Raw genomic sequence first — 27,881 nt, forward strand, 5'->3', positions numbered from 1 at the left:
TGAACATCAACCGCTGCTCATCTCGTCACCCCTCCACTGTGCCACCTACTGCTGCGTCAACAATCGCGGTCGAGTTCGAAATCGTTCAATTGGGTCAACTACTGCTGTCACCCGGCGAAGGATCTTTCGAACAGCCTCCTTATCCCGTTCGTCCCTGTCGTCCTATACCAGACAAGGGGCCTGTCACCCGCCACCGCCTGTCTCTCAACCCAGTCCCTACAAAACTCGGATCTTTCGAACTATAATTGTTCTTCCTATATTCACAATGTCTGCTCGGACTCTTTCGCATTGCATGCGCGCCCGCGCCCTTTTCCGCAAGCCCCAGAACGTGCAGGGCTTCTCGACCCGAAGCAACCTCCGTGCCGCTGATCACGGTGATCACTACGACCCTCCTACCGGATATCTTTTCGGTGTCAAGCCTGGTCAGAAGTACGTGAAGGAGGGTTGGGAGAACATGTGGTACTACGGATTCATCGGCAGCCTGCTCGTTGCTGGAGTTGCATACGTTTTCAAGCCAGACACCTCGTAGGTTTCCCCCCTTGGGTTGCCGCTGGTTTCGGTGGACCTCAAAATGTTATGGCAAGAACTGACACATCAGCAGGATACAGACATGGGCTTTGGAAGAGGCCCGGCGGAGACTGGAGGCTGAAGGCATCCTCGAGGACCCTGACAAGCAGCGCAAGTAAACGCCTGGGTCCAGGGTTTTTGTTCACTGTACATAGAGTGATCGGACATTTCCAAACACTTTCAGAAGACGGGTACCACCTGTGCCGCCTGCTGGCTCTGATTTAGACAGGTCTTCATATTCTATCTCCTTTGTTTCTTCTAGTTTTCTGTGTGTTCTGTGTCAAGTGTCAACGTATATCCTGGTATTATTTAACCGATTGGTCTAGAGAGTTCCAAAAGAAGGAGCCAAATAAAAGCAAAGCATTTCTCATAAATCTTATCTCATGCATTTCTGGATAGCCTTCTACACAACCTGACATAGTGGCTCCTGACTGATATCCGCCTTCAAGATTATCGTCTCCGGAATTATACCTCCGGGTATATGTCCGTCCTCCTCAGCAGGGGCATCTCACGCCTGACCTTCTCAAGTAGATCGAAATCTAAGTCAGCAACTGCAATCTCCGGCTCTCTATACTCGTCTCCCAATTGAGCCACAACTTCTCCCCAGGGATTTACAATAAGAGAATGACCATAACTTCTCCTCTTCTCGTTATGTGGTCCAGCCTGTGCTGCCGCAATCACATATGACTGTGTCTCAATCGCCCTTGCTCGCAACAGAGTCTCCCAATGCGCCTTTCCAGTAGGAACTGTGAACGCTGACGGGTACGTAATGATCTGGGCATTTTGCCGTCGCAGCGATAAGCTGATTTCGGGGAAACGTAGCTATCGCGTGAAACATGTCAGCCGTATCAGCTTGCCTTAATATGACACCAAAAGCAACATACATCGAAACATATGGAGAGACCGACGCGTCCCACTGGAGTTTCGAACGGAGGTAAAATTTCCATGCCTTTCTCAACACTCCTTCAAAGACAAGTTAGCACACTAGCACATGAGCACCATAAATCGTCAGTAGGGCCAACCCACGAGCTCTCCTTGAGGATAGGACCGCCTCTAATATCGACATCAAACAGGTGTACCTTCTGGTATCGCTGCGTGATAGCTCCTTTCTCATCAATCCAGATAAGAGTATTCTTGACTCTGCCGTCAGGTGCAGGTTCATGAATACCGACATTGATATGTAAGTTTCCCTCCTGAGCCTCTTTCTGCAGTCCCAGAACAAACTCACTGCTTTGCACTGGGCGTGCAAGTGAGATGCTTTCTGTGGGAGAGGACGCTATATAGTCCGAGGCCTCGGGGAGAAACAACGCCTGTGAGCGAGGTTTAGCGCCGACCTTGATGTAGCCCATAAAGGTAACCATACTTTAGCACCCGCTCCAACCGCTTTACGCGCCAGCGTTTGGCACTGGGCTAGATTGGCAGCCAGGCTCGCTGTTGAACATAGTTGACCCACGGCCTGTCAATGCGTTAGTACTCTTCACTGATGGACAGAGTTTGAGAACCGGGCGCCCCTACCACTCTAGCCATATCTACGGCTACCTTATTTCCTATCAAGCAGGAAAATCTCGAGGGATGGGTTTTGTGGTGAGGGGAAGATAGAACAACAGGATAAGGCGAGCTCGGCATTGATGCTTACTTCGGACTGTCGGCAGCCTTTCCCGATTCGGACGGGCATCTCAACTCCCATCCAGCACGCGGAACCGCAAGCTTGAAAACGTCACTCACTGACCACACCACCAGCCTGGGATTCAGTACACTGTCAGCAGTCAACTGATCCTCCCGATACGGAGTCGTGAGTCAGGTAAAATGAAAAGTTTACGGAGGAATCTCTCGGCAGATCCGCACGCCGCAAATGTCACCAGCAAAATCTTCGTTCGGTCCACGAAAAGTGGAAAGGTGCAAAAGATTGTTCGTGAGCTCTATCTGAGGCAGGATATCCCTTGTTCTTCCAAGATATGCTCAATATGCCCTGCTGTTGCACCGACGGATGCAAATGGAAACAGTAAGGCCCATCACCTTTCGTTAACGTCGCCTGTCGCTCATGTGGAATAGTTGCGCCGTTCGTTCTTTCGGACCAACCTGCTGGTACGACTGCTTTCCCTCGCGGCCACTACCTCGTCCCCGATACAAATGCGCTCCTGAATGGCATGGATCTTTTTGAACATACTGGAGCATTTTACGACGTAGTAATCCTTCAGACCGTTCTCGAAGAACTCAAGAACCAGTCGCTACCTCTCTACAACCGCCTGCTCGCCTTAATAAAGACCGACGAAAAGCGCTTTTATCTTTTCTTCAACGAATTTCGCCTAGAGACCCATGTCCGAAGAAATCCCGATGAGTCAATCAATGATCGGAACGACCGCGCCGTGCGAGCAGTTGCGAAATGGTATACCGAGCATCTTCGAGCAACGGCAAGGAAGGGAAAGAAAGAGAAGAATCTACCGACGATTGTTGTGATCACGGATGATAAAGATAGTTTGCGCAAGGCAAAGGAGGAGGGAGTAACGGCCTTGTCTCTCCCCGATTATGTTTCTGGTCTAGAGGATTCAGACAGGCTGCTTGACATGATAAACGAGTCACGGGAAGCTAGAGAAGCAAAGGGAGCACGTGGTGAACTATTCTACCCTGAATATTACACCATGTCCAAGATCATGACAGGTCTGAGAGCTGGTACCCTGCACCAGGGCGTGTTCAATGTGTCGCCTTACAACTACTTGGAGGGCTCGGTCAATGTCTCAGCCTTTGACAAGCCTCTGATTATTCTTGGCCGTGAAAATAGCAATCGTGCCATCTCTGGAGATGTTGTTGTTATCGAGGTCTTGCCCAAGGATCAATGGAAGACTCCTTCAACCAAGATCGTCGAAGAAGAAGCTGTGACAAAGAACGACAACCCGGAAAGCGAAGATACCGAGACTGTAGTGACTGAGAGGGAACGGAAAGCACTACAAGAAGAGGTTAAAAAGGCACACGGAAAGAACTCCGAGGGCAAACCGCAGCCGACGGCCAAAGTTGTTGGTGTCGTGAAAAGAAACTGGCGGCAATATGTTGGGCACGTTGATTCTGGCTCAACAGGCGCGCAGGCTTCCTCAGGACGACGACAACAAACCGTCTTCGTTTTGCCTATGGATAAACGAGTGCCCAAGATCAGAGTCCGGACGCGTCAAGCCTCGGAACTCCTAGGCCAGCGAATTTTAGTTACAATTGATGCGTGGGACCGTGATTCCAGATACCCTACTGGGCATTTTATTCGCTCGCTAGGAGAGCTGGAGACCAAAGGCGCTGAAACTGAAGCTCTGTTGTTGGAGTATGACGTGCAGTACAAGCCTTTCCCCAAAGCAGTTCTGGACTGTCTTCCCCCAGAGGGCCACGACTGGCGAGTACCTGCTAGCAAGGACGATATTGGCTGGAAGGGACGGAGAGATCTCCGGGATCTTCTCATTTGCAGCATCGATCCTCCCGGATGCCAGGATATTGATGATGCTCTTCACGCGCGTCCTCTGCCAAACGGCAACTTTGAAGTGGGTGTCCACATTGCAGACGTCTCCCATTTCGTTAAGCCCAACAATGCCATGGATCTTGAGGCGAGTCTCCGTGGAACAACAGTCTACTTGGTGGACAAGCGCATTGATATGCTGCCACATCTTCTTGGCACAGATCTTTGCTCTCTAAAGCCTTACGTGGAACGCTATGCATTCTCTGTGCTATGGGAGATGACCCCCAACGCGGAAGTTGTATCTGCCGATTTCACGAAGTCCGTTATTCGCTCCCGGGAAGCTTTCAGTTACGAAAAGGCTCAGAAGCGCATTGACGATGCCTCGCAGAAAGATGAATTGACAGAGAGCATGCGCACACTGCTTCGGTTCTCCAAAATTCTCCGCCAGAAGCGTATGGATGCAGGAGCCTTGAACTTGGCTTCTCCTGAAGTCCGCATTGAAACCGATAACGACGAGGTCGGAGACCCACTGACTGATGTGAAGACAAAAGCTATGCTCGAGACAAACAGCCTGGTTGAGGAGTTCATGCTTCACGCCAACATTACTGTCGCCTCGAAGATTTACAGCATTTTCTCGCAAACCGCCCTTTTACGACGACACGCCACTCCTCCGCCTCAGAACTTTGAGGAGCTCACGAACCAGCTGACCAAGAAGCGCAATATGAGACTCGATGTATCCAGCTCTGGTGCCCTTGCTGATTCGCTCGATCGTTGTGTCGACGACGCGAACCCCTTCTTTAACACGCTGGTTCGCATCCTCGCCACTAGGTGCATGACCTCTGCAGAGTACTTCTGCGCGGGTGCGCATGCTGAATCTGAATTCCGCCACTATGGTTTGGCATCTCCGATCTATACTCATTTCACCTCGCCGATTCGTCGATATGCCGATCTGCTGGTACACCGACAACTTGCATCAGCCATTGGATATGAAGGTGAGGATGGCCGGGCACCTGTCGAGGGCGTCATGACGCGCAACCGACTGGAAGATATCTGCCGCAATATTAATTACCGCCACCGCAATGCTCAATTTGCCGGCCGTGCTAGTATCGAATATTATGTCGGTCAGGCGCTCAAGGCACGTGGCGAGAAGGTGGCTGCGGACGGTGTGGATGGTGGAATCGAGGAGGAAGGCTATGTCATGCGTGTGTTCGAGAACGGCGTGGTAGTCTTCGTGCCACGCTTCGGAATCGAGGGTGTCGTCCGCTTGGAAGATTTCGTTCTTCCTGGGGACTCGGCACTGCGGTCCGTTGAGGAAAGGCGGGAGCTAGTGGTCCGTCGCGAGAGTGATTTCGACAACGAAGAATATACCCTCCATGTCTCAGACAAGGGGCAGAGCGACAAGTCTCGGGGATTGACTGTAGAGCTTTTCCAAAAGGTCAAGGTCAATGTTAGCTCTGTGAAAGAAGAGAGTGGACGCGGAGCAGGAAAGAGACGGGTTCGCATATTGGTATTGGGGGCCCAGAAATAAGCTGAGTGGAAAAGGTTTGAATTACGACAATTCGATATGGATAATAAACGGCGTCTAGGACTACGATAGGGTGTTTTGTTGCCTGTGGGAGGAATGACAAATCTCCCTCTATCAAGCCACCCAAGGTGGAAATCACGTAACAGTCATGTGCACATGTAGTTATTACCTATGTACTAGATCCAATTATGCATGGTCTATCTATCATACTTTTCTAAGAGCCACCATACTCTGCAGAAGGGTCACTATAGACCCAGTCTGGCCGGCTGACTCGGAATTCGGCAGTGGAGCAGCCCCAGTAGTCTGCCCATTATTATTCTTCTCCTCTCCTACCACAGGAGCGGTCGTGTTATTTCTCACCCCATGACTTGTGTTGGCTGGCACCTTTTGCTCAGCCCGAATCACTTCCTGCACCTTCCAGCCTCTCACCAACCAGAGACACAGCGATCCGCCTATATACACGAATCCCGTGAAAAGCTGGACTTTGAGATAAATTGAGTCAGGTGTGCTGTAGTCCCTCAATAGCAAGGCGATTGCTTCCGAGACTGTCGTGGGTGCGACCAGGATAATCCAGTTGATGCTGAGTCCCATGGGAAGATCTCTCAGGCCAAGGATTTCGGCCAGCACCGGGGTGACAGTGGCCCAGTATGTGCCGGCTACCGTCCCAACAAGTACAGCGAAGAAGCAAACAACCCCCATGCTTCGGGCAAAGATCCAGATTACCAGACAGAACAAGCCGCAGCAGAACGACAGAAACGCGGCGATGTTGATGCGGCCAAACTTGTCGCTGAACATGCCGACAAAGGGACGACCCAGACCCTGCCCCAGATTGAGCAGTGCGGCGACGATACTCCCCTGGTGAGAGGACAGGCCTACCGACAAGGCGAAATTGGCCAGACTGAAAATTAGGGCGACGTAGCCCAGCATGCTGAGTACGCCCCAGCCGAGGAACAGCAAGAATTCCGGCCTCTTAAACAGCGGAAGGTGGAACGGCTTATACCGGCTTCCGACGTACTTGTTCCGGTCTCGCAGCAGATTCGCGCATACCAGGTTTACCACGCAAGCGATGATGCCCAGGATTCGGAATGCCCAGCTGAGACCCAGACGGGGGATCATGGCACCGACGGCGAGGGACCAAATCAGGCCTCCTAGGCCAGAGCCGGCCGCGTTGATGCCCATGGCAAGACCTCTACGACGTTGAAACCACTGCGGGGTGATTCCCACGCTTCCGACAAACAGCAACCCCATGCCCCAACCGAAACAAACACCTTGACTGAGGAAGATGTGCCATCTCTGCGTGGCGAAGGAAGAGCCTATCAAGGAGAGAGTCTCGAAGAAAACACCTAAGTTCAGGACAAGCCGGGTGCCAAAAACGTGGATCATGTGGGTGGCCAGAGGCGCAACTAGGAGAGCGCATGAGATGCTCAAACCGCCGGTGAAGGCGTACGATAAGGCCGATGTGTTCGGGAACACATCGTGTGAGAGATACCAGGAGAGGAAAACACCATAGCTCTGTGGGGTTCGTTAGCCCACGTACTGTCTTTGGTATGGGGATAAAATGTGGCTGTGACTGACACTGTTGATTCCCCAGGTGTGAGCATTTATCCAGAAGACACATGCAACGCATACCCAGCCATATCCCCCGTCTGGTGGAACGTCACGCTCATATTTTGTTTCTAAATCTTCCGACTCGGTACCTTGGTTCTGGTCTACCTGGGACGAGGGATCTTGCTTGCGTGAAGAGACACGAGAGGTGTGAGGTTCGTCATAATCTCGAGAACGGGTGATATCGATTGGAGTATGATCTGCCATTTGCAATTCGGGGGTCAAATGATGCTAGATCCGGGAAAGACTTTCTAGGGCTTCCGGCTAGTTACACCGTTGGTCTCTGACAGGGACTGACTAAAGAAAGGAAGACATGAACCTCCACATAGGACGATCACTCAAACCAATAGCCCCGGACTGGGAAAGGGATGAATGTGCGAGATGACTGTGAGGAAAAGATGCCAAAGACCGGAGTACGAGAGAAATAAAAGTTGAGAGGATATTATGGGAAACGGGCAGGCTAGTGTGCTATAACTATGGAAAAAAAACCCCAGGATAATCTGATCGTGGTCGAACTACACCGTACTAGGGAATCCTTGGCCGCATGATGTCGGCGATGACCCCGACTCCAATCAGGGATCATAATTGGACTAATTTACCGTGGAGGAGGTGAACGAGACCGGAGGATGGTGCCGACTCAGCCGATGCGGAGACGGAAGAGGAGCTTAAACGGTTGGAGACGAGAACCGAGGATGAAAACTGGAGGGATTTGGGGTACGTACTCCACCCGGTGACACTTCGTACGGACTATGAAGTACAGTTGATTTTCCTGGCACTGTCGAGTGGGTTCTGTCTGGGCTGAAGATGCACTGCATATTTTAGGGACTGGAGGCCAATGAAAGAATATTCCGTAGAACGGCCGCACTATGCAGGAGGACTGAGATCGGAAAGAAATCCTGCCAACCCACGTGTACTGCTGCGTCGCCTTGGCACGAGGAGATTCGTGAGAAATTGGGCTTTTGATGATGAATATACGGAAAGACCTGTAATGTGAGGGTAAAGATTATATTGTATAGATCAAGATGCAAGGAAGGTAAGGTAGGCAGTATTTAGGGCTTAGGGTATGGCTGAGTCATCAGGCCCCCCGCGTTGCCTCGCGACGGAGTTTGTCTGGTTTGCAGCATTTGACGTGTTGTTGATTTCCCCTCATCCATCTTATCGTCACACTCAGGAGTTCCTCGTTGTCCAGGGCAGCAATCATCCACCCTCAGCTATCCTTCAGCTCTTCTCACTAATTCCTCTCAGCTCCCAATTGACTAACAGCCTCAAACATAGTGTCTTTCTTGGTGGATCGAGAACCTCGAGATCTCTCTAGTTCATTCCACTCTTGTTCCACTCCCAGCCACCATCGGCAACTTTATTGGCTCGTATCAGCCATCTGAGACTGACTTCATAGCTTGTCCAACTCAGCAATTATCGCTCCATGTCCTCACCGCCATCGTTGATGTGTCGTGGCGTTTTTCTCCCAGCTTTGAACCATGCATAGACCTCATCTCCATCATCCCAAGGCCAAAGAAGGCCAACGGAAGGTTACGCCTCCCGGTCCTACATACATGTCCAGCGATCAGATCGGTAAGTTCACGCTTGCATTGTTTAAGCTGAGTCATGGCATTCTTCCGTGTCAACACCGTTGGTGGAGTGACCAACTAGCGGTCTGTATGCACTCGGTCTGACTTCTTGTTTTTGCATCGTGGTCGTGTAGCGAACTACCTGAAAGACCTGCGGACAAATCGTCCAGCTCGTCCAGGGGGTTCCCGGCCTCTACCTTCAAAGGCCTCCCAATCAATTCCCAGTACGCACAAAGATCTTCCACCACGAGCAGCGTCCGCCATGTCGACGTACGGACAAGAAAGGGCCTCGCCTGCCGCTCCTGCAGCCGAGATCGAACGACCACGTGCAACCAGCGCCCTCTCAAATCACCGCCCGATGTCATTCCGAGGATCCCTGGGCAGCTCCGCCGGACGTCCTCTTGTCCAGGAGCCCCGGCTGGTTCCAGGACGACAGTCGGTCTCCCCTTCCCGAGTCTCCTCTCGCCCCAGTCCCCCTTCTCCAAACACATCGTATCGTGAGAGCGAACAACGGCGGAAAGAAAAGGAAGAAGCTCGATCTTTGCGAGATGCATTGCAGGAAATGGACCTGCAGGATGACGTCCGTCTTCACAATGCGGCTCAGGATGAGGCTACGGAGCTAGTTTGGATGCACCAGAACCCTGGTGTGCCTTACAAGAATCCATATGCTCCTTATCGGAACCCTGATCTAAAAAGAGTTCATCAGACCCCCGAAAAAAGTAGCCACTCACACACCAGGAGCTTAGGGTTTTCGAGTTCTCAACGTGAGAGTCACCTCCCTGTCTTCAAGCGTTTCTCAATGGGCCACAGTGGTGGAAGTTCTCCTCTTGAGAAGGATGAGCAGCAACGGAGCTCCTACGGTGCAAACGATACAGGTCTGAGTAAGGACGGGTCCCTACGGAGAAAAGTGAACTTTGCATTGCCCCGCGAGGAAACTCCGAAGCCCACGAAGGATGATTGTGGGCTGGGATTGACAAATGTCGGCACCAATCTTCCGCAGAGTATCTTCAGGAACCCAACCGATCAGATATATGAGGAGCCTAAGGAGTCTCAGCCCAAAGAGGAGGAGGATCGTCCCTTATTCTCAAGGTCTGATTCCTCAGCCTTGAGATCCAGACCGCGCAACATTTTGCGGGGCTCTCGGCCTCTCCCAGCCAGATCCGGAAACTCGATATCCGACAAGCTCTCCCGCTTTGAATCTCAGAAGAATTTACCGAGCCAGTCAATGGACCAAGGGTATACAACGAATGATACATTTTCTCGGGCCCAGCCAAAGGCCGAAGATGAAGAACCCCTGCCCACGAAGGACGGCGTCGAGATTCGCAGCGACGATATTCGGGCTGCCACAAGCAAGAAACTGAAAGATAGAAGTTCTAGACTACCCATGCCATCAGCTGTCAGTGATCGAGCTGGTCGGCCGATCGTGAGTTTCGATCCTGGTTGGAAACCCGCTGAGGCCGAATCACCACCCAAACGGGAGGCTCCATCCCAGCAACCACCTCCGGCGCCTCCAGCGCCAACTATCCAGGTTTCGGAGGCTCCTTCCGTTCCCGTTATCAATCTTCCGGATGACAAGGAGCCTACAATCTCTGAGATGACGGGGCCCTCTGAGAGTAATGGAAGAAACTGGCAGCCAGCTCGGCAGAAGAATAGCCAACCGCCCAATGCTCCAACCAAGAAATCCAGACCAGGTGCAGCAGATCGCTGGGTGTCAACCTATACCCGATCTGGCGTCCCTACTGCGAAATGTGAATCTTGCTCACTCCCTATTGCGGGGAGGATAGTCACGGCGGCGGGGTCCCGCTTTCATCCTGAATGCTTCGAGTGCTATCATTGCCACACCGCACTTGAGTGTGTGGCATTTTACGAAGAACCGGAGGCCAAGCGAAATGAACGACTCACGGAAGCATCCCCTGACGATGAAGAGGCCTATCTGCCGCGGTTCTACTGCCATCTTGATTTCCATGAGCTGTTCAGCCCAAGGTGCAAGAGCTGTAAAACCCCCATCGAAGGAGAAGTTGTCGTAGCTTGCGGCGCTGAATGGCACGTCGGCCACTTCTTCTGCGCCGAGTGCGGTGACGTATGATTAGCCCTCCTCCTGATCGAGTAGACCAGCATGCTAACTGGAACTATAGCCCTTCAGTCACGACACTCCCTTCGTGGAGAAGGATGGATTCGCCTGGTGTCTCCAATGCCACTCTCGCCGTACCGCCCCGAGATGTCTGGGCTGCAAGAAGCATGTTTTGGATGACGTGGTCATCAGCGCGATTGGAGGTCAGTGGCATGACCAATGCTTTGTCTGCCATGAATGCGGTGATGGTTTCGGGCCGGACGGCCGGTACTTCGTGCGTGAAGGCGAACCGAGGAGGACAGCCAAGGGCCGCATCATCGGAGGCCCTGTCCAGTTAGCTGTGTGTGAGAGATGTGAAGGGATAAGACTCAAAGCATCACCACGGAGTTGAGGTCCTGATGGATATGCTCTACGAAGACGTTTGATGAGCTGCGATTCACATGGTTGGCTATGTCAAGAATTTACGATTACAGGCATCATATCGACTTTTCTGCATCAGGTGCATATGTCGCAAGCGGGAGTTTCGCATGGAATGTGATGGCAATCTATGAGTTATGGCTGCGTTTATTGGATGACTCTGCATGTTTAGGTATGGAGCGTGTGCTCAGTTAAGTTTGTAGGCTGGTTGTTTTTTCTCGAATTTGGATAAATTATGCTTTACCTGTTTTTGATAGCAGTTCTCTTACCATATAATTTACATTAACCTTCAAATCTATAGTTCATGCATAACTTGTCACATAGACCGCTGGGAACACCACCAACCCGCAACCAATGAAACCATAACTTTTGCAGTGAAAGTCATCAAGCCGGCCACTCGGGGTCAGCCCTCCGCCGGAAGACAGCAACATATTTGTTTCCTTTATTCCGGGTGACTTTCTTCCCTTCTTCCGTGGCCTCTCTCATGACTTCCACGCAAGGATCCTGTTGTAGCTCTTCATCCGAAACCCGCTCAAAAAGTTCCTTAATGCCGTCCTCACCATTATCCGGAGACGAAACTCCATCCGCGCCAGACTCCCGGAAATGCCTAAGAATCCAATGATGGTACTCCTCCACGTCGGTGATAGTGTATAGGAGTCCGCCGGGCCGCAGCGCATACGCATATTCCGCATTGAGGGTCTCGGAGATAATGCGCATTTTGTGCTTGCGCGCTTTGAAGTGGGGGTCGGGGAAACAGATGAAAATCTTCGAGAGCTGGCTGCGGCGGAAGAAATTCGGGAAGAACTTCATCGTGTTGCTGCGGATCGCGGCGATATTCTGATATCCGCCGGGAACGATCGTATCTGGGGCTTGCTGTTCCGATGTTGTCGTGGAACCTGGGGACGCAGCTTCGCTGGGTGTAGGAATGGGGGCGGGGGGTTCTGATGCGGCGGCGGGATCGCCGTTGGATTTCAATTTGAGGTGTCGTTGTTGGGAACGGAGGGCGTGGATGCGGGTGTTGAGATAATCTAGAACTTGAATCCGAATTTCCATTCCTGCCACTCGCTCGTCAGCTCCGTAGTCTTCCTTGTAGGTGTACAGGCGGCGAGGGGATACGTACCAACCATGAGGGTTTCGGGCAGCAGCGGCGCCAGGCCAACCAGCAAACCGCCAAACCCACAGCCAATATCAACAACCTCCACATCCTTTAGCAGCTTCCTGAAGCCGCCGAGGTTGATCTGCGCCGAGTCTGGATTCTCGAATGCCGGGTAATACGAAGCCCAGTCCATATGCGCCGGGCTCAGCGGACTAATTGATGTTAATACTAGGACATCGCAACGGGATACGCTCCACTCAAAGCAAAAACAACGTACTATTCCAATCTGTGATCCGAGAACGGGTTCGCGTGTGCTCGTTGACGATAGAACTTCTTCTGGGGGAGCTGGAGCGCGGCGGCTGCATCGCCCGACTGCGCGCGGGCGAGGGCCTCGGCGGCGCGTTGGCGATTGGCCTCACGTTTTTGACGTTTGTTCTTAGTGTTGCCCATGCTGGAGGTGATATACAACCAGGAGGGAGTATTGTTGAATTGGACGGGAGAGACGGGGTGGAGCAGGAGAGCTGAGGTCGGAGGTTTGGCGGGCGGAAATTTTTTGGGAGAGAAAGCGTGCGGAGTCATCATCGCATCGCATCTTATCTCTCCCTCTCTCCTCTTCCGCCGACGACAACGTACGTATCTCCAACCAACTCTCCCACGGCAGATCCTCTTGCCTTAAATCCCAACCCTCCTCCATAATGTCTGCCTCTCTGCTCTCATCTGCACAGCAGCCCTTTGAATTCCCGCCCACGTACTCCTTCCCGCCGTTCTTCACCCCGCAGCCCAACGCCGCAACGCGCCTCTCGCAGCTCCAGAAATGGTCTTCCCTCATCCAGGCCTGGTGTCGCCATCATCGTCTCTATCGCCTGTCCCTGGTCGACGCGATTGATTCCCCGCTGTTCCACAATGCTACGCTACGGAAACGACTGGCGCTTGGCGACGCTCGGAATGTCATCGACTGGATGGCAAAGGGGGAGGACGGTGGAGGGAAAAGGGCGGAGTGGATCGATGGCGCAAATAAGACAGTCGCGTGGATCTGGTGGCGGACGCCAGAGGAGTGGGCGAGTCTTGTTGTTGACTGGGTATGTTTCTAACTTGCGTTGGCTATTTGCGACAGTAGAAGAAAGAGGTCGCTGACGGGTTGTCAGGTCGAGAACACCGGACAGAAGAACGTCGTGTTTACCGTGTATGAGCTGACTCAAGGGGAGACAGCCATGTCGCAGGGTGTGTACATGTTTCCTTCGTTTGTCAATCGGGCCTGCTTGCTAACTGTTTAGAATGGCATGGTATGGATACGGACGCCATGCTTCGGTCCCTCAATGTTCTAGTCAAACGGGGCAAGGCACAGATCTTTGGAAACGAAGGCCAAGAAGGTGTCAAGTTCTTCTAACTGAATTATCGCTCGAAACGCTCTCATTCAACCGGGATGTCCGGTACAGTAGCTGGGTTATCATCAGGTTGCACGAATGGGCAAGCAAAAAGAAAAGGGAAATATGCCAATATACAAGAACAAAACATCTCGCGGGAGTAAGAACACCGAGATATCCTTGAAGGCTGTTGCAGACACTCCGAACACCAATCGCGATACAAATCATTCCTCAATCTGGTCGGCCATGTCTTCATTCAGTTCGTATCCGTCGGCGGGACGCAGCTCCTGGGACATCGCAATGTCAAGAAGCCAATCGACGCGGACAATTCGTGGGCTTTTGCCGACGCCTAGTGCCATCTGGCGGAATTTGGGCCAGATTTTCATCTGGTCAGGTTCCACACTGCTGAGAAGATACATCTCCTTCCGGCCAGCGTCCTCATCTACCGAGCTGTCATCATCGCTCTCTTCCCGCTGTGACTGATAGGACACGCGTCCCCGGAAAAGCGAACACTCTCCCCCATTCGCATCCACAATTGACTTGAAGGCTTCGAACCCTCCGCGGATGGTTTCAACGCAGTAGACTTGATATCCTCGGAGAAGCTGATTCTTGTTCTTCTTGGCGTTCGCCTTGGCCTCTTCCAAAGAAAATCCAAACCGCTGCTCGGCGGCCTTATCCTCTAGGAGAAACTCGGCAGCATCTAGCAACTCGTTCTTCTTCAAACACGCGGTGATGAAGTCGGCACGGATGATCATTGGGCCATAGGCTAGCGCATTGACAAATTTCGGGGTTCGTAGGATAGACGGAGCTGCAAGGTGAGAACACTTGCGCGCATCCTGCACTACCTGGATACCAAGTTCTCGCAATTGTCGCTGCCTCCAATCAGCAAGTACCTCATGCACATGAGTAGATTATAAACATACCTTGTCCGCATCCTCTTTCTTCAGGTTTCCTACCCATTTCTGGTAGCCAGTAATGAGAAGACGCATTGCAATCGGAGGCTTCGACTTCTTCTGTCTCTTTGCCTCTGTTGCTTCATCGTCCTCTTCTTCGGGTGAGGCTGACCGCCGCTTCTTGCCGTTCTTGTCTAGGGTGATGCGGTCCTCATCCGTCTTCCTCCGGCCGCCATAGATGACGCCTCCCACGCGTTTCCTTTCTTTTTCATACAGAGCAATATCCGGAACTATTTCATGGAGCTTAGCGGTAGCAGCGTCTTTCGACTTTCGGCTTCCGGTTGATGATGGCGTCTCGTTCTCTTTGCCCTCCGAGCCAAGGTGAGTGCGTGCAGGAGTCTGCACATTCTTATCTGAAACTTTCCGTGATTTGTTCACAGCGCGAGGCGTTTCGGTCGACGCTTCAGTATCGGCTCGTACCTTATTCGACGATGCCTTCGTGGATGCAGCGTCCTTTCTAGCGGTGGTGTTCTCCTCTTTGCTCTGTACGGTGTCCCCCGTGTCTTCGGATGGGTAGAAGATACTCTCTAGAACAGACTTGTCCAGCCTCGTTTGACCGACAACCTCGCCGAGATTGGTCCTCCGCGGAAAGTGCGTATACCGCGGGTCGGAGACCGGCTGCAGCTTCCATCTTGCGTAGCTTTCCTCAAGCCACAGGTGATTGACAACCTGCAATCCCCACTCCTTCGCGGCGGTGCATTTCTCGCTGTTGCCGTGGGCCGTTATTAAATGGGTGTTTTGTTCCCGGAGAGTCTTGGTGCACTCCGCACCAGTCGCGGCAATCAGGTTCTCCAGGTACGCTCGAGCCTCACCGACATAGTTGGACAGACTGATCTTGAGGCCTTTGAAGCCGGGAATCCCGGCGCGGGAAACTGGGTAGTGTAACAGTCGTCGGTAAGGCGAGGTCCACGTATTATATGTCATCAGGTGGTAGAGCCAGGAAAGATTTCCGACATCTTTGTTGAGCCTGGATGCGATGCGATATGCCACACCTTCTCGGAAGCGACAGACAAGTATATCGGCCTTCGAGACGTCCGAGATGACACATCCTCCACCTTCTTCAATAATCTCGGTGATCGAGTTGAGCAGGTGCGAGCCGATCCCCAGATCTGTCGAGAGCACGATCTGTTTTCCCTTAAAGACGTCGAGTTTGGGGCGCGTATGCGGCGACGTGACGGGGGTCGGCAAGCTTTTCGGTTCCGGAGTCGACGCCCCGACAATATCCTTGTTGTCTGCGGAGCGAATGGGTGCATCGGGCGCGGCGCGAAGGATTTCCGGGTCGGGCAATGTATACGGGCGTTCATCAATTCGTCGCCCCAGCTTGAGGCAGTCGTCGAACCTAGCGCAGTATGTTAGGCAGGGAACTGCATTTAGATCGGGCCGTGGCATATCATCCAGCTTACCAGTGAGGGAGGACAATTTTGATGCTAGATTTCCGCGAAAGGACGAGCTGGGCTTTATCGGAATTTGTGGTCAGATCGACCAGGTGTGTCACTGTCTGGGCGAGTCTCGAGGTGAAGAGGCCGCCTTTTGCGAGTACGCCGCCCAAGATCGCATCCTTATCACCCTCCGGGATGTCGCCGCAGCAGACTACAACGTCGTTGAGGAACAAACGTGGATCAGGGCTGTATTGGCGCGGGTTCGCCAGCTTCCGCTTAGAGAGCGACGAATGCACCCATTGCGGTTTGACAACGGGAATCAATGCGTCGCTGGCCATCTCAAAGGTCGGGAAGTCGATGGTGAGAGAGATGAGGTGCGTGAACTCCTCTAGCGGAGGGAAAGTCGCGGGGGCTTCATAGATGACGGACTCCCCACCGTGACTCTCCAATGTGGCCGCCAACTGATGCGCGGCAGAGGGGGTTAGGTCCTTCGAACAGATAATGCAGGCTTTGCACTGATCGAAGAGACGAAGCTCGCCACCGGGAACCGCCATGGTGAGAGTGGTGGTGGGTGAGACTGACTGGCGACTTCTTGTTGGCATACGATGCGACGCGATGCGACGCGCTGGAAAGACACCATGTCACGTGCACTGCATAGTGCCGGGGCATAATAATAGTGCCCGTGCCCGAGCCGGCATAAACCCGGGGAAGAAGAACGCAGGGAAGCCTCGGCTCAGTCCAGTCACGGCAACCGTCGCCGTGAATGCTTCCCGGTGACTGTGGGGAAATGCTCATCTACTTTACTCCGTACACTACATATTGAAGACATTCCCTGGTTGACCTCGCTCCTCCCCGCATTCCTCCCTCTCCCTCCTCTCCTCGCAGTATATACACGCCATGTCGTCCTCCACGTCCGGCCCGTTTCGTGTGGTCGAACATGCCGTCGAATGTCAGCATATCCGGGAATACCCTGGCGCTCTCGCCAATGAACAGGAAGATGAGCTGCATCTCGCTGTGAAGCAGTACATTCCTCTCGATAATCCCAATCCTCAGCCTGGGGATGTTACAATTTTGGCCGCGCATGCAAACGGGTTCCCAAAGGTATGAGAATCGCCTTCGTCTCGTACTTCACTATACCGCGGCTAAGTATCCGTGGAACAGGAACTCTACGAACCACTCTGGGAGGAACTGTATGCTCGCTCCAAAGCCAATGGATTCCGAATCCGAAGCATTTGGATGGCGGACGTTGCACACCAAGGACAGAGCAGCGTACTGAACGAGGACCTACTGGGAAATGATCGTACGTATTCAATGAGCAGGTTAAGTCGCCACACTCAGACTGATATCTATTAGCCAGCTGGTTCGACCACCCCAGAGATCTCCTCCATCTCGTCAATGTCAAGCGCAAGGAGATGCCCCGGCCCATCATTGGGATCGGTCACAGCATGGGTGGCGCACATCTGTGAGTCTCACCTAATCCTCGTCACCAATTGAAACTCCCTAATCATTATTCCCACATCAGCGCGCAAGTGTGTCTCATACATCCGCGCCTCATCCATACCCTCGTCCTCTTAGACCCTGTCATCCAACGACAGACCACGCAGCTCGATCCGCTTGAAGTAGCCAGACAGAAGATCGTCATCGCCAAAACCACTCAGCTCTCAACCTATCGCCGAGACCTCTGGCCCTCGCGCAAGGCCGCCGAGGATGGATTCAAGCGTAACCCCTTCTACCAGGCCTGGGACTCGCGGGTCCTCGATCGTTGGGTGAAGTATGGCCTGCGCGAACTCCCCACTGCTATCCATCCACTTCCGGAGCCGTCCAAGGACGGAGAGAAGCCGGTGACCCTGCGCACTCCTCTCCACCAGGAGGTCTTCACCTTCTCGCGTCCAAACTATGACGGACCCCCCGGCAAGGATGTGCCTGTCAACCGTGTGACGCATCCCGACCTCAACCCCAATCACCTGGGATCGTGGCCGTTCTACCGCCCGGAACCGTCTCGAGTGTTCGCGCAGCTCCCGCACCTGCGCCCCAGCGTGCTGTACATCTTCGGCGGCAAGTCGGACATGTGTTTGCCTGAAATGATGGCCGACAAGATGGAAAACACCGGCGTCGGACTGGGCGGCAGTGGTGGTGCGCTGGCGGGTCGCGTAAGCAACGTGTACTTCAAAGAATACGGGCATCTCCTGGCGCAGGAGGCGCCTGTCCAGTGCTCCGAGGCCGCCAGCAAGTGGATTGGCAAGGAGTTGGAGCGGTGGAGGAAAGAGGAGCGCATGTTCCGGGAGCAGTGGGAGCGCAAGTCGAAGATCGAGAAGATGACGATCGATCCCCGGTGGAAGGAGCACGTCCCGGCCCCAGTGAGGCCCAAGAAGAAGGATGCCTCGAAGTCGAAGCTATAGATCCTAGACGCACGCCTCATTTGTACATAGTCCTATCTACAACGAACACCCGGCTTCGTGTCTATACAAATTTTCCGCAGTTCTATAGAGATAGAAATAAGAATACGCCACCAAGCCGAAAACGAAGTCTATCGTAGTAAAGTCATCAAACCCCAAAGCACAAGAACTGCCACGCGTCGAAAGCACCGGGCTCCGACATCATCCATCCAAAGGCACAACCACACAAGTCCACCCCGTTCAATCCGACTTCTTCACAGACCCGTTTTCCGCACCCTTCGAGCCGACGTTCGTGCGGAGGATCTCGGGGAAATTCCAGCAATGGGGCCACCAGAGATGGAACTCGTCCTGGCGCTTGTTCAGAGAGTGGCGCAACCAAATGCCCCAGACAATGTACAAGTAAGCTCCGATGCCAGTCATGAGGTGCCTGGATAAAGCCAGTCAGTCAACCCGTTCGCATAGCAGTGAGACACTGCAGATATACATACCACCAACCATGGCCCTCGAGGAAAATACCCCAGGGCAGTCCGATCGAGCGGCGCCAGACGCGGATCGTCGAGCAGTAGTGGTTATCGAGGTTCCAGATGAGAAACCCACCCAGGAACAGGGTGAGGCCGTACGCGACCATGAACCACATGGTCTTGAGGATCTTGACGTCGCGGACGTTCTCGTAGTGCTGGCGCTCCTTGGACGGCACGGGGAGGCCTTGTTTCTGACGGGCCAGACGGTCCTCCTCTGTAGAGTGGCGCCAGCGCGGGCGCAGCGTCACCTCCATGGTGTACATGCTGCGGAGAACCACAACAGTGGTCAGGAGGGCGTACGCATTCTGATGGAAGACGGGGTCTTGGAGGTAGTGGTAGTAGAGGGTGATGAAGACAGCCAGACTGGCGAGGGCGATGGCCAAGACGATGCGAACGGAGTTCGGTCTGGAGTAGGAGAAAGAAGCGTAGGCCATAAGACAAGTGGTGTAGATCATGGAGAGTTCGTCGACGAGCTGCATGGGGTCTGGAGGAGGCAGTCAGCGTGAAATCGTGAGAGGGGGAAAGATGGAAGGTGCATGGCGTGGTGTGCTCACATTTGAGCGTCGAATGGAACAGGAAACTCCCTGTTCCCACGACGAGGTAGCCCAGATAGGCGACTTTGAAGATGTGATCATGGCCATGGCGACGGCAACTGAGGAATCCCTTGATCCCGAGCCACATGAACAGCAGGTTGGTCAGGGTGTTGACGATCTCGGCGGAGTAGATAGTGGCATAGTAGTCCTAACGCTCGGGAGTCGGCGGTTAGCACAGGGAAGCGGAAATTGGGCGAGAAAGCCATTGAGGAAGTCAGGAGAAACGTACTTCTTCACACCAGTTGAGGGTCGAAGTGACCGGACTCCAGTATCCATCCTTGGGTGGCGGATATGGAATGAAGGGAAGGAACATGATACTGGACGCGCTCTCGCGGGGTATAGTATACGGACAAGTTTAACTGATGGAGAAGCGAAGGGGAAGGAAGGTTAAAGGGAAAAGAGGAACTTGAACATGACCGGAGGGGTGGACGGGTTTCCACGAAGAGGCGAAGTTAAAAGGGAAGATGGAGGCGAACCATGGGGAGAGTCAGCAAGAGGCGATGGTGATGATGAATGAATGGATGCAGTCGGCTCTGTTCCTGGGGATGCCGGCGACCGATTGGTTGGTGGCCGGGGCGTAATTTTGCTGGTTCCGGGGTGGTAACCGGATGCATCTCTGCCACCAGATACCTGCCTCGGGATGATATGTCCTGGACACTGAGGGAAGGTTGCCGAATATTTCATATCGTCAGGAACCAATCTGCGAATATCTGGTCGTTCACCTATACCGTTAAATTTTTCTTTTAGGCGTCGAGGAGAGAACTATCTCTGTCAACATAGATACCTTACCTAATCGCTGAGGGACTCTTTGTACGTGTAATACCGTAACACTGACGAATCCGGTCGCATCCCCGCAGCCAATCACCATGCTTGCATCCATCTGCTGGATGACTTCACCAACTTTTTCATCTCTTCAACATCCTCCTCCCTTGAATCCTCCTTCTTGACCGGTATCATCTCCAGATCTCCGTGGTCTCGGGTCCATCGCGCTGCTTCGCCCCTGAGATGTCGTCTACATCTCTTCCGACTTGACTTGGACCGTGGTACGGTCCTCTCCACAAACTCCGACATACTTGGCGGTGTACGGCCCAGTTGATTCGGACTGAACCGGGCAGTCACCGAAGTCAATTCCTCCAGACTCGATTGGAATTCAGATCAGTGTCAGCGTGTCATCCCAGGGTGACCGGTAAGATACCCTGGAGCGATGTCGAACAATGCCGCATATATCACGCCGCAGGTGAAACCCACCTCCACCTGTACGTCTTCTTCTTTTTCACCGAGCCCATCCATCATACAAACCACAGGAAGAAACAGAGGATAACCTGTTCGGTCCAGCCTCCAAAACCACCTTCCATTTCGCCGCTGGTCTCTGCTCCGGTCTTACCTCCTCCATCCTCCTCCAACCCGCAGACCTCCTCAAAACCCGAGTCCAACAATCTCAGACCGCCGCTCTCCTCCCAACCATCAAGAATATCCTCTCTTCTCCCCATCCCGTCCGCAGCCTATGGCGAGGTACTCTCCCGTCTGCCCTCCGTACGGGCTTCGGTTCGGCGCTGTACTTCACAATGCTGAACGCACTGCGGCAGCCGTTAGCCCAGTCCGCGGCTCTATCAAGCCCCGGCAGTTCTACAAAGAGCACAAAGTCCTCATCAGCTCTCCCGAAGCTCTCGAACTGGGCCAATCTGGGGACCGGCGCCGCCGCGCGGGTGGCCGCGGGGTTCGTGATGATGCCCGTCACCGTGATTAAGGTGCGCTACGAGTCAGACTATTACGCTTATCGCAGTTTATACGGCGCCGGGCGGGATATCGTACGTACCGAGGGTTTCCGCGGCCTGTTCTCCGGGTTTGGAGCCACGGCGGCCCGGGATGCGCCCTATGCGGGTCTCTACGTCCTCTTCTACGAGCAGCTGAAACGGTATCTTGCCGGTCTGAAGCAGGCCGGAGGAGCGGACCAACCCTTGGCGACGTCATCGTCCTCAATTAACTTCATCTCTGGTGGACTGGCTGCTGGCCTGGCCACCACCATTACCAATCCGTTTGACGCGGTCAAGACTCGGCTGCAGCTCATGCCTGCCAAGTACGGGAACATGATGCGCGCCGTCAAGCTGATGATCCAGGAGGACGGCATTCGGAGCCTCTTCGGTGGGCTGGGCCTGCGCATCACCCGGAAAGCCCTCAGCTCCGCCCTCGCCTGGACGGTGTATGAAGAACTTATCCTCCGCGCCGAGATCCGGTGGGCGGAGAAAGCCCACGCGCATGCATAAATACGAATTCGCAAGGTACATATGTTATATATTCAGGGCCTTCGGAGTTCCGGTAGGGTGATCGAAAGATGGAGCATGAAAATCGTCATTGTATCATATATAATTATCATCGCAACAATCCCAGCTCATGACAGAAAGCATCAAATAAACAGATCATTTAGCAACGAAATCGTGCGGGCCAGGAAGAACAAAAGCAGAGAGGCGAGCTAACATCCAAGCGAAGCAACAGGTATCACATCGTGTATTTGCGACATTGGTCGCGTCAGGTAAAGAGGAAGGCCCGGCGACTCGGGCTCTTCTTCCGCACAAGATACAACTTATCCTTCCTTCCATCGCGCACCCGCAGCTCAGTCTGCGAACTTGAGGTCTGAGTGACGAGCTTGCCCTCGCGAATCCGGCGCGTGTGGGCAAAGAGCTCCTCCTGCATGTCCTCGGTGATCCACTGTTTGATGATGATGTAGTTCCGATCACGCTACAGCCATCAGTATGGAATCCGTCTGGGGGTTCACCACCACTTACCTCATCCCAGTCCCAGGGCAACTGGTAGGCCATCAGCGTATCAGGAAGCAGATACTTGCGGTGGACCTATATCCAAGTCAACCAAACGGATCCCGCTAGACTGACAACATCACCTACCTTGATCCAAGTGCGGTGGTGGTCGTCCTCCTCTTTGCCGTCATCCTTATCATCTTTCTTCTCTTTGCCCTTTTCCTTGTCCTTGTCCTTGCCCTTCTCCTTGTCGTCCTTTTTCTTGAGGAGCTTCTCGAGTTCTTCCTCGCTGTATCCGAACTCCGAACGAAGGCGGTTCTTGAACTCCTCGTCCGCCTTCTTCTTGGCCTCGCGCTCGGCGATCTTGCGTTTCTCCTCGTTCAGCTTCCACTCCTCGATGGCAGCGTGTTTCATCATGGCCTCCTTCCTCTCCTTCTCGGCCTTTTCGAACGCCTCGCGCGCCTCCTGATCGCGGATCTCCTTCCTGATGCGCTCCCGCTCTTCCTCCTCCTCGATCTTCTGCTGCAGCTCCCTCAGCTTGCGTTCATGCATCTTCATCTTCACCTCCTCCTCCTCATGCTGCTTCCGCTGCTCCTCCTCCCACTGCCGCAGCTTGTGCCGCTGCTCCGCGCGCCGCTGCTCCTCCTCGGCGCGCTGCTTGCGCTCGAGCCGGTCCAGCCGATGCAGCCGCTCGCTGAGATCGTCCTCGTACCAGCCATCGTCGACGACGATCGGACGGGTCTGCGAGTGCTCCCGGTGCTGCAACTGCTGCTGCTGGTGCTCCTTGTGGCGGGCGAGTTCACGCTCCAGCCGCTCGATCTCCTGCTGCTGCTTGAGCAGCTCGAGGTCCTGGCGGGCGTCGCTCCGCTCCAGCAGCCGCTGGTTGATGATGAGGTCGTAGTCGCGGCCGGGCGGGGCAGGGGCCCGGGGGGACGCCTCGCGCGAGATGCTGCTGGTGCTGGCGCGGGGCCGGTGGTGTTTGCGCAGCTGGGTCTCGTCGTCGCTCTCGAAGGGGTCGACGTACTCCTGCTGCTGGCGGCGCTGTTTGTTCGTCGCCGCGGTGTGCGAGTCTTGTCGGACGTCGACGATGACGGCCGGAGGCTGGGGGGGACGGTCGGGGTCCCGGCGTCGCCGGGCGCCGGTCGACGCCGACCGGTGCAGATGCACGCCCTGCACGATCGGCTGGAGGTGGGTGGTGCTGCTGTACTCCGGGGCGTGGTGTCGATGGCGGGACACGGAGCGTCGATGCACGGAATGTCTCCGTCGCGGATATTCCAGCATTGAGAGGTCGGATTCGGAGTATTCCGTTTCGGTATCGGAATCCCCGACGAAGGCGTAGCGACGTCCCATTGTTTTTGGGGGGTGTGGAAGGGACTGAAAGCGGGGTACGCCGGTGACGTAGGTTGATAGTATGGGATAGGGGATGGAAGTGTGGCGTCTGGGAACACGCTGAAAGACGAGCAGATGAGTACGGAATACGAAACACGAAACACAGACGAGATACAAGCGATGAGGGAGAAGTGGAAGAAGAGGCGGGAGGAGGAGGATGGGAGGAAGAGGAGGAAGAGGAAGAAAGAAGAGGCTCGTTCAGCGGGCGCTTCAGCTGAAAGTGGGGTCTGTCAGCCTGATCAGATTCGTCCAGAGTCTGCAGCTCGTGTTCAGAAATAATTCTGTCCCGGCTATACTTACACTATAGGTACGTAGGATGCAGTTTGTTCTTCTATCTTGATCTATCTTGATCTATAGATCGACCATATCAAGTGAACCATGGAACCATCGGTCATCCCGCCCAGGCTGATCTCATCATCGGATGCCCGCTGAACGTGACACGCACATCTGCGTCTGTCATCCGGAGAAAATCCCAATGGCTGCGGCGCAGTTCCTACAGTAGTGGCCGTGCTTGGGAAATTGGCGCGCTGGTGGGGGGATCGGCGTCGGGCAGAATCGATTCTCTATCATGCATTGACTTTGTTCATTACTACGGAATTGTAAGAGGACCCTGGGCTCTACCCATAGGAGTTATTATTACGTTATTTTAGTCGGTACGTTAGTTAGATTCATACTAGGTACACTGACTGATTGCCTTTAACGGTGGTACGCAGCCTATCTAGATTTTCTACCCCTTTCAGGTACCACTTCAGGGCAATTTTGGACCCATGTGGTCGCATTTTGGAGAAAGTGTGGAGAGGGGATACTGAATCAAGTAGTCGGGACTTCAGCCAGACCACCGAAGAATTCTCTATGTTATGGATTATTAGTGCCTTTCTTCATGTCCTCGACGTTGAGAAAGCTTTCCAGGTCATCAAGAGAGGAGCTCGCAGGAGGAGAGTCGGTCATATAGCTTCCCCATTATTGTTGCAGAACCGCCATCTTATTATAAAACCTTCCGCTTTTGGGCCGATTAATGGTGCGACGTCCGGCACATTTGGAGCTTAAAGCTTACCTGGTCTCAGGCTTTAGCTTCTCATACTTGTTGATGACGCTTTGTTGGCCTAAAGCTAAAGTCGCTCGCTCTTGTAGGTTCTCGACCTATGCTAACATATATTCAATATATTATGTTATTCCTATATAATTCCTAGATTGCATAATTGAAAAAAAAAAAAAAAAAGTTGTGATACACCTCAATTCCGATGTAAATATAGGATCATTCCTATTTTCGTCGCTCTTCCATATTACTATATCTGCTTTCCACTCTGGATATGAGCAAATTCCCAGTATCTATAGGGAGCCCCGTACTTCTGCTGCCTCCATTCGTGCACTGGATGCGTTTGTCGCTACATTCTGTGCATTAAGTGGCTTGTAGACATGCTGGTGTTCCTTGTATATATTGCCGACACTTGATGCCAGATATTGTGCTAAATCATTTGTATTTAGTTCAAAAGGTATGCTGAGCATAAATAAGTCAATAATAGATTAAGTTACCAAAAAAGGAGTCCTCTTATCCGTTTCATACTTAGGTATGAAGCAGCAGGCTCCAAATAATGAATGAGAAAGAAGCAGAATATTTTCCGGTTGTAAACGCTATAAAGGGTACCGGATTACATCGCAGTGTCAGCGCATCTAGGCGGCAAATAATAACAGATTATCCCATGCCACAGGAAGTGTGACCATATATCTAAAGGTAGATCCGTTCAGTTATCAAGAACCGAAAGATATATGGAGCTCGGATGAGATAATCTTGTATGTGGCGAGTACGATTGTGTCCTCTCCATGGGAGAGGAAAGATCCTGAGAGTGTTCATTAAACGTTCATTTATAATCAAACCATCTTGTTATTTACGTGCCTAAGGCTCTTTAACACTCTCTGCTGCGTACAAAGAAAACACCAGATACGGAAAACCATTTCCCCATATACTCCACTATCACGGGTGGAGCGCCCTGATTCAACGGTACCGAGACCCCCGAGCCAGCATTATTCAGGCTCAAAGTCCCCAGACGGACTCCGCCACCTTTCACAACGTCTTTAACTTATACCTACCTACGTAGGCATCTGTTTAATCTATCTCCATACCGCATACAGCATGTCTGCATCACACACCCCGGCCTGGATCCTCTCCGGCCAAGCCGGTCCCTCCAGTCTCCAGTTCGTCGAGAGTCTGGAACTTCCCCAACTACATGACCATGACGTCCTAGTCAGGATCCACGCCGCCTCGCTCAATTACCGGGAACTCGTACTCGCACAGGTACAGCCTACCATCCATCAACTAGCTCCTCTCGACCCACCACCGCTCATGCTCATCCACATCACAGGGAAAATTCGGCCTAGACATCAAGCCGAACATCGTCCCCGGCTCGGATGGCGCTGGAGTCGTCGAGGCCGTCGGGTCCAGCGTGAGCCACTTTCAGCCGGGAGACCGCGTCTGCATGCATTTGACACGCAATGTGCCCGATGATGCCCCGGCCACATTCATCGATGTCCAGTCCGGTCTCGGCCAGAAACTGGACGGCACGCTCCGTCGGCACGGCATCTTCCACGACACCTCGCTGGTGAAGATGCCACCCAGTCTCAGCTTCGCTGAGGCGGCCACGCTGACCTGCTCCGGGTTGACGGCGTGGAACGCCCTGTTCGGCTTGCCGGGCAAGGCACCCAACCCGGGGGATATCGTGTTAGTTCAAGGCACTGGAGGAGTGTCCATTGCGGCGTTGCAGGTACGAATGGACTTCTCGCGTGAGGGGATGGAATGTGCTCACCATAGCTATAGTTTGCGATTGCATCCGGCGCAACGGTCATCGCAACTACCAGCTCGGACGAGAAGGCTGCTAAACTCACCGCGCTGGGCGCTCACCATGTCGTCAATTACAGGACGACGCCGGCCTGGGGTGCGGTGGTGAAGAGCTTGACGCCGGATGGTCGTGGCGTGCATATTGTCGTGGACGTAGGCGGGCTGTCCACGCTGCGCCAGTCGCTGGAATCCGTCCGGCCCGAGGGGATGATCGCGTTGACGGGTCTTTTGGGTGATACCCAGTCGGCGGTGCCCACGATCCTGGACGGTCTGACGTACCTGTGCATCACCCGTGGGCTGCTGCTGGGATCCCGGGTCCAGTTTGATGCCATGAACCGCTTCATCGAGGAGAAGAGGATCAAGCCCGTTCTCGATGAACGGACGTTTACACTGGGAGAGGTCAAAGAAGCGTTTGAATATATGACGCAGCAACGCCATTTTTCAAAGGTCGCCATCAATATCTCCTAAGTTAGTTGGTGCCGTCCGTTTTTGTTGTGTGAAATAGCTGTCGAAGGATCCAGGCTGTATGATAAATGGAGAATATATTATGGCTAATGGTAGTTGCCGTTGGACCCTGGTCCAGCCAGAATCTGGCAGGCTGATACACAATCAAGACCGGCATGCCTGGAGGCAGATATTTATGGCTGCCAGCCATCATCTGATGGCGGCCTGGCATGGTTCTGGTCCGAGCCGTGCCTGCTGTATGGCCTGCTCATCTAGTCCTTCGACGTACCCATAATGCTATCACGCACCAACCCCGGTATCAATCACGATTTATCCCCAGACTTCATGATCTTCTGCAAGTTCTCAACGCCGTTCTTATGCGTCATCTCCAGGGAATACAATTTCTTCTCCAGATTCGTAATATCCGTCTTCAACTCCGTATTGTCGGTCGATATCCGCTTATCAACCGCGTCCATCGGCACACCCACGAACCTGTTTCTAGTCAACCATCTCCTTCCTGGTGAACGCTATCAACGCCTTACATTTTACCAACACCCTCGTAGACACGCGTGTCCTTTGGAAGCGTCCGGATTTCCTCCGACGTTAACTCCAACTTGCGGATTTCTCTTTGTTTGGTGGCCATCTGCGCCTTGGTGATGCTGATCTGCTGCTGCGAGCTGATGATGCGAGCCTCGATTTCTTGCAGAATCTAGTATTCCGTTTGGTCAGCCCAGATCTTCTCGGGAATGAGGGCTGCGGCGGAAGCGTTTGTTCACCTTCTGCAAAGCTTCGTTCGGGATGGACATGTTGAAAGCTCCGCGGCGGGGTAACGATGTGGCGGGGTAGTCGAAGGACGAAGAGTGTTCGCTGCTGAGTCTACCTTCTGCCTTGGAAAAAATCTTGAGCGCTTATGTGCGGTGCGTGGTAGAGTGGAACGGACTGCGATGAGGCGCTGGTGAAGGGGTGGTCTGAGA

General features: G+C 53.4%; 14 protein-coding genes across 14 annotated transcripts; 7 read left to right on the forward strand and 7 right to left on the reverse strand.

The window, feature by feature from the left end:
* Positions 1-18: 18 nt before the first annotated feature.
* On the forward strand, positions 19-930 carry BDV59DRAFT_171214 (uncharacterized protein). Its single transcript, XM_073688542.1, has 2 exons — positions 19-525; positions 602-930. Exons 1-2 carry the CDS (start codon positions 266-268, stop codon positions 684-686), a joined length of 345 nt encoding a protein of 114 aa, XP_073551448.1. The 5' UTR covers positions 19-265; the 3' UTR covers positions 687-930.
* Positions 931-1,032: 102 nt separating this feature from the next.
* Positions 1,033-2,094, reverse strand: BDV59DRAFT_199043 (carbon-nitrogen hydrolase family protein; the record flags this gene model as incomplete). The annotated part of the gene is made up of 5 exons (XM_073693281.1): positions 1,033-1,389; positions 1,452-1,530; positions 1,594-1,877; positions 1,931-2,023; positions 2,083-2,094. The coding sequence occupies 5 exons, from the start codon at positions 2,092-2,094 to the stop codon at positions 1,033-1,035; spliced, it is 825 nt and encodes a 274-aa protein (XP_073551449.1).
* Positions 2,095-2,283: 189 nt separating this feature from the next.
* Positions 2,284-5,629, forward strand: BDV59DRAFT_111602 (exosome catalytic subunit DIS3). The gene is made up of 2 exons (XM_073686618.1): positions 2,284-2,569; positions 2,620-5,629. Exons 1-2 carry the CDS (start codon positions 2,374-2,376, stop codon positions 5,526-5,528), a joined length of 3,105 nt encoding a protein of 1,034 aa, XP_073551450.1. The 5' UTR covers positions 2,284-2,373; the 3' UTR covers positions 5,529-5,629.
* BDV59DRAFT_111640 (MCT family MFS transporter) lies at positions 5,573-7,765 on the reverse strand. Its single transcript, XM_073686619.1, has 2 exons — positions 7,101-7,765; positions 5,573-7,037 (listed from the first exon to the last, which is right to left on the reverse strand). Exons 1-2 carry the CDS (start codon positions 7,335-7,337, stop codon positions 5,730-5,732), a joined length of 1,545 nt encoding a protein of 514 aa, XP_073551451.1. The 5' UTR covers positions 7,338-7,765; the 3' UTR covers positions 5,573-5,729.
* Positions 7,766-8,394: 629 nt separating this feature from the next.
* On the forward strand, positions 8,395-11,480 carry BDV59DRAFT_111738 (LIM domain protein). The gene is made up of 3 exons (XM_073686623.1): positions 8,395-8,702; positions 8,833-10,778; positions 10,834-11,480. Exons 1-3 carry the CDS (start codon positions 8,609-8,611, stop codon positions 11,158-11,160), a joined length of 2,367 nt encoding a protein of 788 aa, XP_073551452.1. The 5' UTR covers positions 8,395-8,608; the 3' UTR covers positions 11,161-11,480.
* A 90-nt stretch (positions 11,481-11,570) lies between these two features.
* On the reverse strand, positions 11,571-12,732 carry trm8 (tRNA (guanine46-N7)-methyltransferase; the record flags this gene model as incomplete). The annotated part of the gene is made up of 3 exons (XM_073693282.1): positions 11,571-12,241; positions 12,307-12,494; positions 12,560-12,732. 3 exons carry the CDS (start codon positions 12,730-12,732, stop codon positions 11,571-11,573), a joined length of 1,032 nt encoding a protein of 343 aa, XP_073551453.1.
* Positions 12,733-12,870: 138 nt separating this feature from the next.
* Positions 12,871-13,770, forward strand: BDV59DRAFT_111700 (ESCRT-II subunit protein VPS25). Its single transcript, XM_073686622.1, has 3 exons — positions 12,871-13,361; positions 13,428-13,503; positions 13,557-13,770. Exons 1-3 carry the CDS (start codon positions 12,978-12,980, stop codon positions 13,667-13,669), a joined length of 573 nt encoding a protein of 190 aa, XP_073551454.1. The 5' UTR covers positions 12,871-12,977; the 3' UTR covers positions 13,670-13,770.
* Positions 13,556-16,565, reverse strand: BDV59DRAFT_111659 (BRCT domain-containing protein). The gene is made up of 3 exons (XM_073686621.1): positions 16,003-16,565; positions 14,570-15,938; positions 13,556-14,518 (listed from the first exon to the last, which is right to left on the reverse strand). Exons 1-3 carry the CDS (start codon positions 16,530-16,532, stop codon positions 13,871-13,873), a joined length of 2,547 nt encoding a protein of 848 aa, XP_073551455.1. The 5' UTR covers positions 16,533-16,565; the 3' UTR covers positions 13,556-13,870.
* Positions 16,566-16,694: 129 nt separating this feature from the next.
* BDV59DRAFT_111825 (putative toxin biosynthesis protein) lies at positions 16,695-18,580 on the forward strand. The gene is made up of 4 exons (XM_073686624.1): positions 16,695-17,079; positions 17,140-17,278; positions 17,332-17,440; positions 17,501-18,580. The coding sequence occupies exons 1-4, from the start codon at positions 16,876-16,878 to the stop codon at positions 18,375-18,377; spliced, it is 1,329 nt and encodes a 442-aa protein (XP_073551456.1). The 5' UTR covers positions 16,695-16,875; the 3' UTR covers positions 18,378-18,580.
* Positions 18,496-19,991, reverse strand: BDV59DRAFT_111828 (ceramidase). Its single transcript, XM_073686625.1, has 4 exons — positions 19,718-19,991; positions 19,450-19,636; positions 18,863-19,379; positions 18,496-18,801 (listed from the first exon to the last, which is right to left on the reverse strand). The coding sequence occupies exons 1-4, from the start codon at positions 19,799-19,801 to the stop codon at positions 18,615-18,617; spliced, it is 975 nt and encodes a 324-aa protein (XP_073551457.1). The 5' UTR covers positions 19,802-19,991; the 3' UTR covers positions 18,496-18,614.
* A 408-nt stretch (positions 19,992-20,399) lies between these two features.
* Positions 20,400-21,828, forward strand: BDV59DRAFT_171238 (putative mitochondrial carrier protein). The gene is made up of 2 exons (XM_073688543.1): positions 20,400-20,744; positions 20,824-21,828. Exons 1-2 carry the CDS (start codon positions 20,693-20,695, stop codon positions 21,750-21,752), a joined length of 981 nt encoding a protein of 326 aa, XP_073551458.1. The 5' UTR covers positions 20,400-20,692; the 3' UTR covers positions 21,753-21,828.
* BDV59DRAFT_171242 (uncharacterized protein) lies at positions 21,829-23,872 on the reverse strand. The gene is made up of 3 exons (XM_073688544.1): positions 22,389-23,872; positions 22,272-22,337; positions 21,829-22,224 (listed from the first exon to the last, which is right to left on the reverse strand). Exons 1-3 carry the CDS (start codon positions 23,589-23,591, stop codon positions 22,015-22,017), a joined length of 1,479 nt encoding a protein of 492 aa, XP_073551459.1. The 5' UTR covers positions 23,592-23,872; the 3' UTR covers positions 21,829-22,014.
* Positions 23,873-25,761: 1,889 nt separating this feature from the next.
* BDV59DRAFT_210226 (zinc-dependent alcohol dehydrogenase family protein) lies at positions 25,762-27,622 on the forward strand (the record flags this gene model as incomplete). The annotated part of the gene is made up of 3 exons (XM_073695551.1): positions 25,762-25,923; positions 25,991-26,389; positions 26,443-27,622. The coding sequence occupies 3 exons, from the start codon at positions 25,762-25,764 to the stop codon at positions 26,929-26,931; spliced, it is 1,050 nt and encodes a 349-aa protein (XP_073551460.1). The 3' UTR covers positions 26,932-27,622.
* BDV59DRAFT_171245 (putative prefoldin subunit 1) lies at positions 26,854-27,880 on the reverse strand. The gene is made up of 3 exons (XM_073688545.1): positions 27,684-27,880; positions 27,450-27,616; positions 26,854-27,399 (listed from the first exon to the last, which is right to left on the reverse strand). The coding sequence occupies exons 1-3, from the start codon at positions 27,711-27,713 to the stop codon at positions 27,231-27,233; spliced, it is 366 nt and encodes a 121-aa protein (XP_073551461.1). The 5' UTR covers positions 27,714-27,880; the 3' UTR covers positions 26,854-27,230.
* Between the last annotated feature and the right edge of the window lies 1 nt (position 27,881).

The sequence above is a fragment of the Aspergillus ambiguus genome (genome assembly GCF_047715705.1).
Source record: "Aspergillus ambiguus strain CBS 117.58 unplaced genomic scaffold BDV59scaffold_4, whole genome shotgun sequence".
NCBI lineage: Eukaryota > Fungi > Ascomycota > Eurotiomycetes > Eurotiales > Aspergillaceae > Aspergillus > Aspergillus ambiguus.